The 18799-nt window shown below is 42.1% G+C and overlaps 1 protein-coding gene across 1 annotated transcript in view; it reads right to left on the bottom strand.

Annotated features, from left to right (window-relative positions):
* Positions 1-18799, bottom strand: part of MAP3K1 (mitogen-activated protein kinase kinase kinase 1) — an 886724-nt gene that overhangs the window by 260070 nt on the left and 607855 nt on the right. Inside the window, exons 12-13 of the mRNA XM_044063789.1 lie at positions 13843-13934; positions 13310-13502 (exon numbers count right to left, since the gene is read on the bottom strand). Coding sequence (XP_043919724.1) covers positions 13310-13502; positions 13843-13934 — 285 coding nt within the window. The remainder of the gene's footprint in view (positions 1-13309; positions 13503-13842; positions 13935-18799) is intronic.

Raw genomic sequence — 18799 nt, 5'->3', positions numbered from 1 at the left:
ACAGTTATTGTCAATAATTAGTGTAGGTGTGTCCTGCTATAGATGGTGTATTACGTCACTAATGTACGTGCTTTGGCCAACTATGCTTTTTTGATGTTATGTTTTTCACTGTTAATGTTGTTCGCTTTTTATACGGTTCGCTGTTTATGTGTCGACGTAAGTAGATTCGATATTTAGCTCTTTTGATTATGCAATACAGACCCGAATCTATCAGGTTTCTTGGGAACAGGAGGCTGAGAGTCTGCAGCCTTACAAGGATCGGAAAATGCATCCAACAAGGCAGCCAAAACAAGAGGAAAAGCAGAAGATTTAGGACAGTCCATCTGCAGCAACTCATAGTATCTTATGTACCTCAGTCACCTGAGCACAATCCCGTTTAAAAAACTCCATCATCCTGAAGATTGTATCCTCAAAAGTAATCTCTTCAAAGGGAGTATCAGGACTGGTAGATTCCTCTTCCTCTGACCCATATTCCAAAGGAGAAGGAATATGAAAAGAGTAAGCAAGAGATGCCTCATCCAAATCCAACTCCTCCTCAGAGAAATCCTGTTCCATGGGTCATTAAGGTGTGGGTGCGTTGGGGTCAGGGTGGGATGGAGATAAAACAGAAACTCCCCAAGAAGGTTTCAATGCCATCAAAGCAGTAAACAAACTCTGAGTGAGGGTCTGCTATTCACTCTGTGGCTCCTTAGGAGTTGGAGAAATATGCTTAGTCTTTTGCTTTTTCTTAAATGGGACCTCTGCCTTACAAAATCTGAAAGCCTCTGACCCAGCAGGACAGCATACAATAATGGTAGTAGGGATGACTTCTCTGACTAAAATCTGAGGAACACCCCTACGCCCTTGGAAATAATCAACCGTGTTTCCCCTTGAGCTTCCAAAATGGACATCTGCAAAGCCTCCTCGGATGTACTTAAAAGTTGGATCCCTGCCAGCCTCCAACCTGGTTGTGGCAGAGGAATTCAACAATAAAGCCGGGCGAACCTCCGGGCATTCACTCACCTTGGGAGACACGTCCAGCAGAGGCCGAACAGTGGAAAATTCTGGCTTAGGCATCTTGGCCTTCTTCATTGATGGCTGTCCCACGGACTTTTGCAAGAAGCTTAAGACAGTGACTCTCAAGACAGAGTGGCAAAGAAGACAGTCTACTAAAGCCTGACAAATGGAATAGGAAGTATGGTCATGAGAGACCCCTAAGCAGTACAGACATTGGTCATGGCAGTCTTTATGGGGAATCTGTTTCCCACACTGGCATTTATCCTTCTTGGATGACATAAAACCCCACAAGCAACAATAAAGAAAAAAAGGATAAGTAAAAAAGAACTCCAACGGGGCATTTACCTGCAGCAATGGAATGGATGCTCAGACTGACGATCAAAGAATGGGATTCGGACTGGTGGCAAAGAAGTTCTGAGGATTGTATGTCTGGACATAAACTTTATGCCCTACGCTACTGCAAGGAGCATACGTGTGATGTATGGCGCACCTTAAAACAACCTAAAGGCTTTGGTATACTGGCTGGATGTTGGGCTGCCCTTGGCAGCAGATCCCTAATGTAATGAATACTGCAACAGTGATACGGAAGGACATTGTTATGTGCTTTCTCAATGGAATGTGAAGACTTTGCAGAGACGGAGAAAGTACAGTTTTGTACCTACCATAAATGTAGATGTTCGAAGATCCACATTGCTGCAGTCCTAACACTTGGGTAGTCCGCTGTCCCAGTCGGCCCGAATACCAAAGTATAAGGCTGACGTCGGTCAAGGCGCATTAGTCTGACGTCAGGACGTCAGGGTACAAATGCGCATGACCGACGTCATTTCCTCAGTCTTTTCTTGCCCCAGATGTCAGAAGACCCTAAAAAGATAAGGCCAAACCAAAAAACAACAACACCCCTGTACCAAATATATGTACAATATATATACAAAGTCAGAAAGGTACAATCCTACCCACACAACCACCCCTAAACACAGAGGGGAAGGAGGGAGGGTAAATTGGACTGCAGCAATGTGGATCTTCGAACATCTACATTTATGGTAGGTACAAAACTGTACTATGTTCTTCATACCACATTGCTGCAGTCCTAACACTTGGGTAGAATCCCAAAGCAGAGGTAAGGGAGGGTGGCAAATCATAAAGAAGCAGGAGCTGTCAACATGCCCTGCAAAATAGCTGTGGCAAAACCAGCCCTAGATTTAGAGTAGAGAGGAAGGTGGTAATGCTTAGAGAAAGTATGCACTGAACTCCAAGTAGCTGCCTCCAAAATATCCTTAGTTGCCACCCCTTAGAAATGCTGTTGAAGTGGCAGTAGCCCTAGTGGAATGAGGCCTAATCCCAGCTGGAATCTCCTTGCCATGATGGGAATAACAAAATGCAATGCAAAACCCAATCCACTTAGAAATAGTTTGTTTTGACACAGGCTTGCCCTGAGAACTCAAAGCAAAAGAAACAAACAACTGCTGAGACTGCCTAAAATCCTTAGTCCTGCTTAAATAATAACGCAACTGCCTGTGTACATCTAAAGTGTGCAAAATCTTTTCCCCTTATTTTGGGGATCTGCATAAAAGTAGGCAAATGAATAGTTTGGTTTAAAGCCACACTAGAAACCACCTTAGGCATAAAGGAAGGATTAGTACGTAATGATACCCTATCCTTATGGAAAATCAAAAAGGCTCAACCGCCATAAGGGCCTGCAATTCAGCAACCCTTCTTGCAGAAGTAATGGCCAACAAAAACGCAGTCTTCCATGACAAGTATTTCAACTCAGCAGTAGCCGCAAGCTCAAAAGGTTGTAGAGTAAGTTTCTCCAACACAAAATTGAGGTCCCAAGCAGGAGTAGGAGCTCTACGTGGGGGTCTTATATTCTTTGCCCCTCTAAGAAATTGCTTGAACAAAGGATGAGAAAACAATGGTGGGTCACAATCATAGTGAGCTGAAATTGCTGCAGCATGAATCTTAATGGAAGAGAAAGACAAACCTTTGTCCAATAACTCAGTAAGATATTGAAGAGCCACACTCAAATTTGGCTCAGAAACATCCAAATCCTTTGCTGCACACCAAACTAAAAATCTCTTCCATTTTCCTGCGTACACTTTCCTTGTACTAGGTCTTCTGGCTTCCATAATCACATTCAAAACTTGTTGAGGAAGCTGAGACCTGCTATGGTTCAAAACAGAATATGCCAGGCTGTTAGATGAAAGAGTGAAGCTTGACATTGAGTAGATGCCCGTCCTTCTGAGACAATAGGTGTGGAATCAAAGGTAAGGGCCATGGAGGCTTCCTTACCAGACTCCTCAGCAATGGGTACCAGTGCTGCCGAGGCCAATCTGGAGCTATTAAAATCATCCTTGGCTTGTCTTGTCTGACCTTTAGGAGTACCTTTGGGAGGAGAGGCAGAGGTGGAAAGGCATACACATGAAGATTTTTCCAACTGAAAGAAAGAGCATCCACTTTCCAGGCTGTGTGATGAAACCTTTTCGTGCAAAACTTTGGCAGCTGGTGGTTTAGTGGAGAAGCGAACAGATCTATGTCTGGAGTTCCCCATGACACTGTCAATGTTTGAAATACATGAAGATCCAGTTTCCACTGTGGGGATCCATGATTTGCCTGCTTAACACATCTGCTAAGGAGTTCTGTGCTCCTGGCAGAAACCTTGCTTGAAGATTCAGTTGCAAGCTTAACGCAGTCTCCCACAAAATCATTGCTTGCCTGCATAGAGGATAAGAATGTGTTCCCCCTTGTTTGTTGATGTACCACATGACAGTTGTGTTGTCTGTTAGAATCAACACCTGCCCCGGAAGAAGTAAATCCTTGAAAGCCAGTAATGCAAACTGGACTGCTAACATCTCCTTCATGTTGATATGTAGATGCTGCAGTCTGGCAGGCCACTTGTCTTGTATCCACTTTCCATTTAGATGAGCTCCCCAAGCTGTGTCTGAGGCATCTGTCGTTAGAATCTGACTCGCCTCTGGCCGGGTCACAGAGAGTCCCTTGTTTAGGTGACATTCCTGAGCCCACCACAAAAATTCCTTTTGAATGCAAGGTATTATTTGAATGACAGTGTCCAAATCCTGGCAGTGCTGTGTCCATACATTTTTGAGATACCATTGTAGCTTCCTCATATGCAGTTTGGCATTGGGAAGTACCAGAATACAAGATGCCATGAACCCTAAGGCTTGAAGGACTGTCCTTGCAGTCAGCCCGGACTGATGAGATAGTTGATGGAAGTAGAGAGAAAGATTCTTTTGTTTGTCCGAAGTTAAAAAGGCCATCTGGGTTGCTGTATTCAGTCTCACACCCAGAAAGCACATGTCTTGAGAGGGTACTAGACTGGACTTTATTTCGTTCACAGAATACCCTAGGCATCTTAGCACTGCTATCACATATTTCAAATGCTGAAGAAGCACGTCCCTTCCTTGAGCCAGAATCAGGCAATCGTCCAAATAAGGATAGATTTGTATTCCTTTTAGCCTGAAGAAAGCTATCACTGGAGCCAGAACCTTTGTGAATACTCTGGGCAGTAGATAAGCCAAAGGGCAATGCAGAGAACTGATAATGAGAATTCCCAGCTCGAAAACGCAGATACTTCCTGCAAATTAGTCTGATAGGAACATGAAGGTAAGCTTCCTTGAGATCCAAAGTTACCATCCAGTGATCTTTGCCCAGCAGAGGTAAAAGCTGTTGTAACGTCAACATTTTGAACTTGGGAATGTCCAGATAAGTGTTGAGGATAGACAGATCCAAAATTGGTCTCCACGTGTTCCCCTTTTTTGGTACTAGGAACAGGCGAGAATAAAATCCCAGGCCCCTTTCTGGCACAGGAACCGGCTGAATGGCCCCTATTTGGAGCAACAGAGTAATTTGCTTGTGAGCCTCTATCCTTTGTTGAGGAGGAATGTCTGGCATGCCTTTGAAAGGAGGCAAGGTATGGAAATAAAACCTGTAACCGTGGTGAATGATATCCAATACCCATCTGTCTTGGGTAATTAAACTCCAGTTTTCTTTGAAAAGTGCCAACCTTCCCCCCAAAGGTGCTGCCAGACGAGAAGATTCTGGCAGCTGAAAAGGCAGGTCATTGGGTCTGTTTACGAAAGGACTGACCCCTGCCCTCACCAGAAGACTGAGCAGGTGAACAACCTGTTCTAGGCCTAAAAGAACCTTGAGCTCTGCCTCTACCACGTCTAGACCTACCCCTAGACTGGGAATCATAAGCAGGATATGTCCACCCCTTGGTAGGCCAATTTCTACTAAATTTCGGAGGCTGAACCTGCAAAAAATCTTTAACAGTCTGCATAGACTTAGCCTTGTCTTCCATTTTCTTTAGAACTGCTTCCACAGGCGAACCAAACAGCACATCAGATTGTAAAGGAGCATCTAAAATCCTTGTTTTCACATGCTCAGCTAAATTCTGATCCCTCAACCAGGCGTGCCTGCGAATAACCGAACCAGTGGCAGCCACCCTCGAAGAGGCCTGCACAGCATCAAAACCACATTGCAAAGAATGCTTACCCACCTGTTCAGAAACATGAACTAAATCCTGCAACTCTTTACACTCAATACCTTCCGCCAAAGCATCTACCTTAGACTTTAATTGTGAAAGGAGATAATATTGGTATTTCAACATGTGAAACTGGCAATTTAAAGCTCTCATGGCCAAAGTGGAAGAAGTATACACTTTCTTTCCCCATCTATCCAAAGCCCTTGCCTCTTTATCTGGAGGAACAGGATTTTTAACAACAGAAGCCTTAACACCTTTAGGCCCCTGTGAAACAGTTTCTGGGTCTGCCCTAGGACTCTTAAAAAGATACTTATGAGCTTCAGGCACCCTATAATATCTATCCGGTTTAACTGGAGCAGGAGGCAAAGAGTCAGGGTTCAGAGAAGCCTCTGCAAAAACATCCTCCACCACATCTAGAACAGGAGGTATAGCTAAAGGCCTATGCTGGGAAGAAACAAAAATTCCTAAGCCTTTTCCTGGAATCAGAGAAATCCTGACCTTCCCATTTAAAATGCTCCCTCATGGAATGAAGAGTCTCTGAAAAAGAAAAATCCTCAGGAGGAGAAGCAGAAGGAGTAGAATCATCTACATCAGAATCAGAGTAAGGGGAATACTCCTGCAAGTCTTCAGTCAAGACTCAGAAGCATCCGAACACTGCTCAAAACTCCCAAGCTCAGGTTCCACCCTAGGCCTCTTATCAGGAGGGGGCATAGAACCTCTAATCATTGTAATCAAATCTTCTGCCATCTTAAGTATATGCTTCTTAGGTACAGACCCTGAAGAACTAGGGGTAACACCTGAAACAAAACCTGGCCTGCCCCTGGGAGAAGCCTTGGAAACAGCAGGGGAGGGCCTAACCACCTTAGGAAGGGAGGGAAGAACAGCTACCTGAGAAGCCCCTTCCGCCTGGCCTACCTCCTGAGAGGTCACATCTTGCAGTAATAAAGTCTCTCCCTGGGATTCCAAAGAAATTTCTGGCTGAACCCCTGGGTCCACTGAGCCCTCTAAAGAACCGACGTCCGGTACGGACGGTTCTTCCAGCCTAGGCTTTGCTGTTTTGTCCTTGCGCTTTTTGATTAAGCGGGCGCCGGAGCATCCGACGGCATTTTATAATTACACCGCTTCCCAAAAACTAACCTGGCACAATCTAATCTTCTCTTTATAGTGCGTTTGTTAAATCTAGCACAAGAGCGACAGCCAACAACGTCGTGCTCAGGCCCTAAGCAAGGTATACACAAGGTATGGTAATCCCTATGAGGTATCTGTTTCCCACAAGAAATACAGTTATTCACTTTTTCTGACATCCGGTAAAATACTGAGGCAAGAAAAAAACAAAATATTCCCCAACGGGGTACTTAGCCAACTTGGATTCGGTCTGAAACTCCGACTTCGGAAAATTTCAGAACGCCAACCTGCACTTGCAAAACTGCTTCTGCATCGGACCATGCGGCAAAAAAGACAGAGGAAATGACGTCGGTCATGCGCATTTGTACCCTGACGTCCTGACGTCAGACTAATGCGCCTTGACCGACGTCAGCCTTATACTTTGGTATTCGGGCCGACTGGGACAGCGGACTACCCAAGTGTTAGGACTGCAGCAATGTGGTATGAAGAACATCTTACAGTTAAGCACCTGAAATAATAAATACTGTCCGAGTGGTACAAGGTTTGGGAATCAAGGTTGAAGGGGTGGATTCAGCTACCAGAGAAAAATTACTGAACAAGAAGCAATACAATATATATGTTTGAGAACAGAATACTCAGTTAAGTTCCGGATCAAGACTTGTTCAGATGCTTTCATAACTTCAGTTAATTGACATATTATACAGTTATATACCAGTTTGAGTGTGCTGCTGTGACATTTATATATAGTGCGATTACACTCTGCTAGTCACTACATTACTACAAAATAATCAGTAACCCAGTGGAATACAACTCTGATGCCATCCATATGACTTGCGGCAAAGCTGTAAAGTATAACCGCAAACAGTAAAGGTAAGAAAGAGGAGGTTGGAAGCATACCTCTCATCTGCTCCTGACTTTGTAGGACACCACTGATTTTGTCTCATATTTTTGAGCTGCCCCTTGGAAAACTACTGACATTCTGGTAAATTGTTGTGAATTACAGTCAATCAATAATGCTGCAAGTTAGAGTTTAATACTTCTTACTGCCAAAAAACAAATGCTGAGGCAAAACCTGTTTTTCTGTTAACTTTAAGAAAATTACAGTAATATTTAAACATTTGCCTTTATTTACCACTACATTTGGCTCTGTTAAGAAATTCTTGATCAGAAAACAGTAGAAGTGAATGTAAGAAGGGACGACCTGTGTCAAAACTGATCAATTCCAAATGGTGTCTAAGATGATAACCTTTTGTCATACTCACCAAAACAAAACTATTCCAGGCAGGGCCTTGGTTTCATCTATGGCTTTTTGGATAGGACTGGATTCTAGAAGTAGTCTTAGAAGCAACAACATGGTCGTACGTGGATACATTTACAAGATAATACAAGCTTGATTCCTCCTCTATGTAAATATCAAGCTTTGCTAGAACTGTTCTCCAGGTGTTCCTTGTCCCTATTCCTTCCAGCTCTCAAATGTAGCAAATGTAGTAGTAGTAGTAATTAGTTTCATGAAAATAGTACAGTTGTGTAAGTACACTTACCATACAGTAGATGTTCAAATGATCACTACTGCAGTAGCCGCTCCCCCCTCCCCCCCTTGTTCTTTGCTGTGTTGTAAGCCAGAGAGTGGAAAAAAAAATTTGCTGTTCCTAGCACTGTCCTTTCAGGGTACGGGTTCCCTCTCTCTGTTGGCATGAAAGCTCTGAAGGGCTTGGCACCCACGCGTCTTTTTAGTAAGCTCAGCTCGGGGTGACTGACAGTTTGGGTGTAAGAAAGCTGCCCAGAAGCTTTGGAAGCTGTCCATCTGTTATAGACTTGGCAAGATACAATGTATATAGCTCTCTACTGTATCAGTGATCAATATGATGAACATTATGTGGAGCAGTAGGATAGGACGGGAGGTGTTAAAGGGTATAGGATTTAAATGACTTTGCAACAACAGCTCCACTGTCACAAAGAATGGTAGCAGTGGGGCCAATGCTGTTCTCAGCCAAGATTAACATAATCTAATTAACAGAGTACATTTGTTTGCAGACATGCCAAAGATGGATGGTGATTATAAGCAGGGAGGATTAATTTACAGAGGGCCTTTAATATGCCAGAAAAATATGACAAGTTGGTTTTAAGGTTCATAGGTTGGTACTAGGCTATTGGCCCTAGGGCCTATACAAGGCTAGCCATAACAATTCCCTGGCTATTTCTTCCCACACTATTTACTTTCCTGGACCCCTGTCTAGCAGGGTGACTGATGTGATCCCCAGGGTGAATTTCCTTTCTCCCATCTAATCGTTAAGGTTCCTTTTGAAGACAGACAAAGAGGTGCTCTGCTTGACATGTATGAACAGTCTATTCCAGAGTCTGGGGAGTCTCTGGGTCAGGAACTTATCCCTCCAGCATGTTTTGTTTATTGTGATGACAAGGTTTAGATCCCTGGAGCATGTGGCTCTGAGGGATTGGGATTTCTTTAAGTGTAGCATGTCCAACAGCTCTGGATTTGACATGGCCTTGTATGTTAAGCAGAGATCGCCTCTGAGTAGACGATATGTGACAGAGTATAGCTGGAGTTTTTTAAGGTGGTCAGCATAGGGCATCTGCTTTAGGCCTGTGATTCATTTAGTGAGGTATTTCTGCGGCCTTTCTAGTTGTTGCAGATGTCTTGAGAGGTACATACCAAATGGGGCATTGCATTCTATAATGGGTCTAATGAAGGATGAGTACAGTGGGACAATGACCTCCTTTTTTCTGGATGAAAAGCCCTTAGTGATCAGGTGTGCCACATAGAAGGATTTCCTGACTGTTGTGGCAATGTGGTTATTGAAGGTGAGACCACTGTCCACCTATGTCCCTAAGTCTCTTATCACACTTTCGGTGTTTAATGTTCTGCCACCTATGTGGTAATTCACGGATACATGCTTTTTCCCAAAGGGGCTAACTATTCCTTTCTTGGCATTGAGCTTGAGCCCATGGCTCTGGCACCAAGCATTTGTTTCTGTAAGGCCCTTTTGTAGAGTATCCACATCATTTGGGGATTCAATAATGGCTCCCAGTTTGCAGTCATCTGTGAACTCTGTTAGCCAGAGTCCCTTAGTGTTGGCTTGTACTTCAGAGAAGTAGATGCCGAACAAGAGCGGTCCCAGGACTGAACCCTGAGGTATTCCACTTGTCACTTGTCTGGAGCTGGATTTGGAGTCAGCTACTTTTACAGTGTGGGTTCTGTCAGTAAGCCAGTTGGCAACCCATCGAGTGACATAGGGATTAATGCCCAGCTTAGTAAGTTTATCTATGATTCCAGAGTGGGGGATGGTGTCAAAGGCCTTGGCGAGGTCCAGATAGGCTGTGTGGACCGCCTTACCCTCATCCACGGCTCAGGAGACTGATTTGAAGAAGTCAATCAGGTTCAGGAGACAAGATCGGCCCTTCACGAACCCAAACTGGGTGGGGTTCGGTGTTTGAAGGTTGCCAATGACTTTGTTTATAAGTTCCATGATAATACGTTCCATGGTCTTGCAGATTAGTCTCGTCAGACTGATGGGGTGGTAGTTCCCAGGACCCACCTTGGATAAAAATTTCAGACTGCATTACAAAGTGGCAGGTACAATCCTACACGTCATCTGAAAATATCTAGGCACCACAACAATTTCTCTCAGTGAATCATACACAATACAAAGTATCGTCCACATCCGGCATGTTTATTACATGAAAGAGAAAAAAAATCAGAGTTTCAAAAACATAATGTTTAATGCAGTCTGCAGTTTCACTGCTCTAATCAAAACAGGCAACAGATTAATTACTCTAACTCCCCTACATCTAGCAAGAACTCACATAATTTCACTCAACTAATTAACAGCCCCACAGATTACATACAGCAAAACATCAAATTCCCTATTAGACTTGATCCTAGTATCAGACCCGTCCAAAAAACACCATCACATGTACAATGTCAGGTTCTCCCAGTTATTATCTCCCAATCTACACAACTAGACATCTCACACATCCACTTAAATGGCATGTTTATAAAACACCCACCCTTTCCAGGTTTAACCCAGAAATGTTCATTACTACCTTATGCTCTATTAACCGGAAATTCAAAAAAATCCTCCCCCTTAGATGATGCTGTAAATGAATTCAATTAAACTTTCCTGAATATTCTAAACAGCCTTGCATCTCCTAGAAGGAAGAGGCTAAAACCAAATAATGCAACTTGGCTATCCAGAAAGAGTAGAATGCTAAGCAGGATACAGAAAAAGCATGAAAAGAATGGTAACAGCGTAAAACACCACAACATCTTGAAAACTTCAGAATACTTTGCAATCATACTAGAAAGCAAATAAATAAGACAAAAACTATACTATAATAACTTTCAGAATGAGAATAACTCTGGATAGTCATTAAAGAAATCTTGCATCCCGGAAAAAAATTCAATCCTAACCCCTCTCCCAATAACTCACCACTCAAAACTGCAATACAATTCAATCTTATTTCATTGATAGTACAGCATCTCTAACCAAGAATTCCTCAACATCTAATCCTAACCCTGTCAGTCACGTATCAGCACATCCATTTTCATCTTCAAACCTGTGCCCACATCCTAAATAAAACTACTCAAACAAACTCAAACCATGCTCTACTTCAGTAAAACAGCAGCCAATAGCACTGCCTATCCTTATAAACAGGTCAGTCCAGGAATTCCACACTCCTTCTCTCTGGAAAAAGTCACACACTATCCCTCTGCACTAAGGAGGAACTTCTACAGATACTACTAAATTTAGACCTAAAACAATCCTACCCCCCTCTCCAAAACACTTTGTATTCAAAAACAACTGCTAAAACTACCTCCTGCAGGAAAAAGTCCTATCCCCCGTATAACATGGCTTCCATCCTTCCCAGAGTACTAACACTGCACTTCTAAGTTACATAGATACTGTCAACAAAGCAAGAGATAATGGCAAACTAGTCTCCTGCTTACTTCTAGACTTGCCTAAAGCCTTTGCCACAGTTTGTCACAGCAAACTTCTACGTCAAATGTACTCATTAGGTCTCTCTCAGCCCACACTTCTATAGTTTGAAAGCTACCTATCCAATATGTACAGCTAGTAAAAATGATACTCCACCCTCTCAATATACCCCCCCCCCCACCAATCACCACTGATGTGCCACAAAACTCTGTCCTTGGTACTTTCCTCTAACATTCGCACCAACACCATCCACACATCGGGCCTTCACTAACACAATACGCGGATGACGCCATGCTCATTTGCATATCTGACAACATAGCATGCCTCCAAACAAATTACTCAGAAAACTTTAACAGTCACTGAAACATGGCTTTGCAACTCACAACTCATGCTTGACCCCCTCCAAAAAACAACTACTGCTTCTTTTCCCCAAATCCTGCTTTCATGGAAAAACAAAAATTAAAGTTCTCACTTGATAATACAACCACTGAAGTCATTTCTCTTAGCAAATTATTAGAGATGATAGTGGTTGACAATCTTAAATTCGACCCGCATATACAAAACAGCATAAGAAAAATCATCAAAAACTAGGGATGCTTTACGGAACCAAAAACTTTCTCACCAACACAATTAAAAATACACTTGCCACTACTTCTCTCCTCCCCACACTTCTTTATGGGATTTCCATCCTTACTAACCTCCAGGCATCACAAAAATCAAAACTTGAACAATGCTATATCAGAGTTGCTAAATTTGCAGCAAATACCCCTTTCAGAACTCACCGCTATATAGCACTAAACTGCCTAAACTGGTTAGAACTACCCTATGCACTAACATATGCACAGCTTCTTAACACCTATAAAATCATCCAGCAGCCATCTGCTTGTCCAGAATTAAGTATCATTCCACACAACCAGTTGATCATTATGATCCTATGACCAAAAACTCCTGCCTGTCCACAAAAACTCCTGCCTGTCCACAAATCAATCAAATCTGCTGGGCATTGTCTATACTTGTGCCATGTTGCCAAGGTCCAACTTCTAACTTAAATCTGGCTCTCTTTGTGATCAACACCAGGATAAACCATATCCTTAAATGTCATCAAGTAACGAATCATAAAGTACACCCCCCATTACTCTCCCTGCTTCACTCACTTCTTTACTTCTATCAATTTTTTCCCCTGGATTTCTTTCTAAATATACCATAAGCCTGCTTTTCTCTCAATTCATATTGCAATTCATATTTGTATTATACTTACTTACCTTTAATTTCTCTATAAACTGGCTAATATTTCTCTAAATATTAAATCATTATCATAACACTTGTGTATTCTTAACCAATATGATGTTTATTTTGGTATAATTATTTAAACTGTAGATTTTTGTACTATTTTTCAAGATTCTGACGTTATTATTCTTAAAACGTTTTGTGACACTTTGGAGCTATTCTCCCCAGGCCTCTGCTGAAAATGGGCTCCTGCCCAGTTAGACTTTCCCAGTAATCAAATGTCAAAAAATAAATAAATAATAAAAATAAATAGGAGCTATTATATGTTTTTGTTTAATTAAAATAAAACAGTCATCAGTATTTTAAATGCATCCACAACATAAAAACACATTTACTTCAAAGAAAGGACATCTACCCTTAAACAGCTTATGATATTTAAAAAACTGGCTTTGTCTAACAGTACTTTTGCAACAAAACAACATGTACTACAAAACCACAGAGATACCTTTCTACTGCAGGGTCACAGTGTAAAGCCTCCACACCTGGGACAATGTGTGGATAAAACTCAGCAGGAAATTCCAGAAGAAGCCTGTCTATGAGACAGAGACGACCAAGCAATGCCTGCCAGTTTGTGGGTTCTGTTTGTGTTCCAAGAATGCAACTTAAGACATAATCAACACCACCAATGCCAATGGACCCTAGAAGATCAAGTGAACATTTATTTAAAAAGTTGTAAAGTAATAAACACTTTCATCACATTAACTGGACCTGTACTAAAAAAGGTCTACTCCTTGGCTACTGACATCCAAGAGATAAGGCAACAATTCTTTATCATTCTAGAAAATGAAAGCATGTACATGAAGTTAATCAACTGCTTGAAATGGCTTAAATGCTACTTTCTAAACATTACCAAAATTACTTTAATGCACAGCCTGATGCGACAGCTATTTTCTGCATCCAAGTTACTTTTAACGACTAATGAGGAATGCCAAACCAAGTTGGAGAGTTATGTCATCCGAAGTAAAGAAACATTCTTACCTGACTTAAGTAACTCCCTACCAACTGCCAGCTCTCCGGTTTGGCCTTTGCACAGTTCCAGCAATGTAGAAACAGAAAGCTGACTTGTTCGACTACAAGAAGAAAATACAACATCTGAATCACTATCTAAGCACTCCTCATCACTCAAATGTTCAAAACAAAACTAAAGATGGATTTGGTCTTCAATAAGTAATTTTTCAACAGAATCAAATTTACAAGTTAAACTCAAACAGAAAATGACAAGCCCCCCCCCCCAAAAAAAGTAGTAGCTGACATGTAATGTATTAATTTATTGCATTCTGTGACGGTGACTGACAAGCAATTAGCCAATGTTACCATGTTAGTTCTTTTTTTGGCAGAAAGAGTGTTTACGTTTACTTCTGAGTTTTCCGAATAGGTATGAAAGGGAACTAATATTAGAAGAATGTCATCATTGCATATGCCTAATTATGCAATCATATGACACTTCTGCTCCTCACCAAATAAATTCTGTAACATCTTTATTACTTTCACTTCTGATGAACTGACTCCTGAAGCTCAGCTATGCAACAAACATTAACTGTTTCAACAAGACTTCAAATCTCCCCTCCTAGCTACTCATTCAATAAGACAGATATGACTGTACCAAACCAAATTATATATAAAGAGCCCCCCTTTGTATGACTTTTGTATGACATTTGCCCCTGTACCAGCTAACAATTAATCTAAGGGGCAGTCATCCAAGACAGCCATGGACGCACTTTCTCCTCTTGCTGGAATCCCAAAATTAAAACCATTTTTTAATCTATGAGCTTAAACCCCATCCCACAGTGGTGACAGGTGTACCTGCATCATTATGAGAGCAGCCTATGCCCCTCAGTCAGCACAACCATGCTCCTCCACATGCACAAACAGGTGCTACCAACACTGGCTCGGGAGGCCATGGCCACACTCTCCCAACCCCCCCCCAATGCATGATAAGCTTCCATTCATCAGTGGGACCTTGCCACTAGATTCTCCGACTGGGCTGACAGAGAACCATCACCCCCCCCCCCCAAAGGGCATGCCCATCCTCCCTGCATGCTGCATGCATTGTCAAGTGCATGAGTTGCAAGTCTAATTCATGTCACCTGGGCAGTTGTCAAGGGTTTATCCATTTATGCCACAAGTGTAGACTATGACAACCTTTTTTCATGGGTACAATGGATGGATTTACCCATTGCAACAATAAGTATCTAGCAAATTTTTACAAATGTTCCCATGCTTGGGAATGGATACTTCAGCTGTGATAATGTGTCTCATGACATTACACATTGGCAACATAAGCACTCAGAAGTTTTCATTAAGTTGATATAATATTTCAACTTTCTACTTGTGTCTGTATAGAACTTTGCAATAATACAAATGCTTGCTCTCTAGGGCAAAAAACAATGCCACACTGGTATGCATGTATATATAATACTTATGTGAAAAAATGCATTGCAGCTATTTTTATTATAGCTTTCAAATAATTACTTACGTTGTTAAATTACTAAAATTAAGTTATTATTTTTATGTCACCTTGCATCTGTCTTTGCGTTTTGGCCAGGGGCATTACTGAAAAAAGGTCCTTAGACCAACTCATCCACCCGGCTTACAAAATCAAAAAAAAAAATAAAAAATGAAGGACCTTATTGCCAAACAAGGGCAAAGTAAAGGTATTCCTCACCAACAAAGAAAGGTTCTCAGAGTCATTCTAGCAAATGATCTAGGAAAATGACCTTCTTTCATAGCTCCTATGACTGGGGTCAGTCTCAAGCAGTAAAGAAGTTGGAAAACAACGCTAGTACCTGCAAGACGATAAGAGTGCTAGAGAACACAGACTAAAAGGTTTGACACCAAAGTCATTCACTAAAGTGGCTTGCCTGGGGAAAGAATCATGGGGGCCTTAAAGGATACAAAAACGAAATTCAGCAAAGGAAGACCCATTATGCACTGGAGACATTCATCTTACAGAGGAGCAGACTAAACTGCAGTCCAGCCACCAAGTGGGCCTTCATAGGAGCATACAGCCTAATAACCACCCTTAACAAGAGGAGGGAAGGAAACTGCCAATAATGCACTTGCAGAGCTTTGAAAATCAACCAACAATCCATGACAACCCAGGTTTGCACCCCCCCCCCTAAGAAAACCAAATCACACCATACTTGGGAGCAAATAAAGACCCTCATTACTCCCTAATTTGCATGGCATAAGAACTGACAGGAGGCACACATTAACAGTGAAGAAGTACCTTCAGGGGTGGGGGTGCTGGGGTAGTGGGAGAAGCAGAGAGTGCCCTATACCCATGAGGAAGCCAGGGCACACATACACACAGTCATGCTTGTAGTGACTGGGCACTCAGAAGAGATGAAGTCACCACGGAAAGTTACAGTCAGAGGACCTCTTATACAGGCATGCTTGTCAAAACAAGGAACTCCCAATACTTCAGAGGGGAAAAAGGGAATGTCAATCAAGCTGCTGGCAAGTCTTCATGCTGCCCCCCCCCCCAAAAAAAAATTCAGAATTAAGGGAAGGACCTCTTCTGGCTCACCTAGCATCAGATATTAAGAGGCCCCATCAATAGTTACTGCAAGCCATGCTAAGTGGTAGCAGGCACTGCTTGAACAGAACTGGGAGGATCCTAGCAACTCTTTATAGTCTAACTTGGGACACCACCCCCACTCCCAAATTCAGTGGTTGCCAGGAAACAAAGGGAATCAAAATCACCCCTAACAACGGGAGAAGAAAGTGTAGCTATAACACCAGATGTTAACTATGATTACTGTTACCAGTGTGTCTCAACGCATGTGGGATTACACTACATGCAGCTGTCAAACTATTCATTCCAACTCTGCAGAACTATAAGCCTTCACAGAGTCACTTTCTCCACTCACCAGAAACCAGCAGGTTGCAAGGTAAAACAGAAGAGGTGTCCATGTCTTACTCATACTCTGATTACTACTTCATATACATATTTTTTTGTAAATACCGTGGTGGTGGTGCTGCGTTAGCGTTGTCGCCTCACAATAAGATGCTGTCCGGTTCGACTCTCAGTTAGAGCGTCGTCTTCTGCGTGGAGACATGCGTGAATGGGCGTACCTTTGTAGAAGGCTGTGCATCAGGGCTGGCAACTCGCTACGTAAAAATCAACTGCCAATCATTAGCGGACCGGAGTTCCGCTGTGGCGACCCCTAACCGGGAAAATCCGAAAGTCACAACATACATATTTTTTGTGACTTGGTACAGACCTGTCTCAACAGACTCGTTGAGATGGTCTGCCAATTCATTCTGTGTTCAACGAATGTAAGAAGCATGAAGGTGGATGTTCGGCCTTTGACTGCAGATCTCAGACCAACACAAGTAACTTGCACAACTAAAAATCACAAGTCTCCTAGCTTGGTGATGTACCGCAATGGTTCTGTCCTTGATAAATCTAAAGTTGTCTTGCTGTAAGATTATACTGAACATGTGGAGCTCAAACAATGGCTAACATCTCTGGTATTGGTGCTCTTGCCCTTCTCTTCTTCCAGTGTCCTGGTTTCTTATGGAGCCCAGATGTGCCCTTATCCAAGTCTCTACTGGCTGACAATAGGCACACCTTGATTAGGTTTTACCTGTGTCACCCACCAACACAGCTCTTTCTGAAATGGGAGAATACAGGGCATTCCCCTTCAAGAGGGAATGATGGAGTTGGCACCAGGTGTTAAGTAATTTCATGTGTAATCTTGCCAATAGACCATGATGATTGAGCACAGTGTGTAGCCCAGTGTCATCAGAAATGTCTTGTGGTCACAGAGGGAAGGACTGCAGCTTGGAAAAAAATGTAGCCGACATATTGATATTTTAACTTGTGAAACAGACCTTCCAAATTCTACATCCAAAATGTCTCTCCAGGAAATATTAGGTCTTTGGGGAAGATGCTGAATTTCTAAAGACTGTGGAAACCCCCCACCCTGGTGGAGGAATGAATTGTGAAAAAATGTGATTTTTTTTTTTCTTTTTAAACTCTTTGGTGATCAGGTTAGTCCCACTAGGCCAATGGCCTCTTTTCTGGGGAGACCTGATGTGGTATTAATGATCTTCAGTTTCTCCTGGGATTTGGCTGGGGTTGGGCAGTCATGCAGGTGTGGATAAATAGTCTGGGTAACCACGCACTGAAACTAAGCAGTTTGCAATAAGTTTCTAGCAGATGTCAAACCACCCCACAAATAGTTTTCCAGATTAAAATGTTTAGAGAAGATATGGCTATTAGTTCAAAAGGTGCTTGAGTAAGCTTTTCTAAAACAAAATTCAAATCCCAAGAGTCACCATTTTACTTGGTGTTCTAATATGCAAACCTCCCTTTATAAACTGTCTGACATGAAAAAAAGAAAATAAAAGGTATCCAGAAACAAACAGATTGAAATGGCTGAAGGCTGTACTATTAATGAGATGTACACTAAGCAAGAAGTGAAGGTATTAAAGAACTACAAGTATCCCCCATTCCCCTTCAGATGGTTCCTGCACTGTGTTTTGGCACCAAAAGAAAATATTTATTTTTTTCTTTTAAACAAATAAGATTTCCCAGAAGCATGTTTTGCTGTTTCCTTAAATACCTGTAGCACATCCTCAAAATAAAGGCATCTAAGAGGATAAAAAAAAAAAAAACATCCAAACTTGTTAGGGTCAGTGTTTAAAAGTTTGGATAAATCAGAGATACACTGTCCTGTGTGAATAAATTCACAGTGTGAGGAAGTTTATGATTATTGTCCTTGGCCAACTGCATGAGAAAGAACCAGTGTTGCCTGGGCCAAAAGGTTGTCACAAATATCATTGTTGGTCCTTCCTTATCTTTTAAAAAACTTTGGATATGACAAGAAGGTGGTGGAGAGGCATACAGAAACATCCCTACCCAGGGATTTGAAATAGCAACCATCTTCCATGTCTCTTTTGAGTGCCCTGGAAAAGAACTGTTTTA

The sequence above is a fragment of the Protopterus annectens genome, chromosome 2.part2 (assembly GCF_019279795.1).
Source record: "Protopterus annectens isolate FY-2018-M chromosome 2.part2, PAN1.0, whole genome shotgun sequence".
Lineage (NCBI taxonomy): Eukaryota > Metazoa > Chordata > Ceratodontiformes > Protopteridae > Protopterus > Protopterus annectens.
Note: the sequence above shows the minus strand (reverse complement) of the source record. Positions and strands in the feature narration are given on the sequence as shown.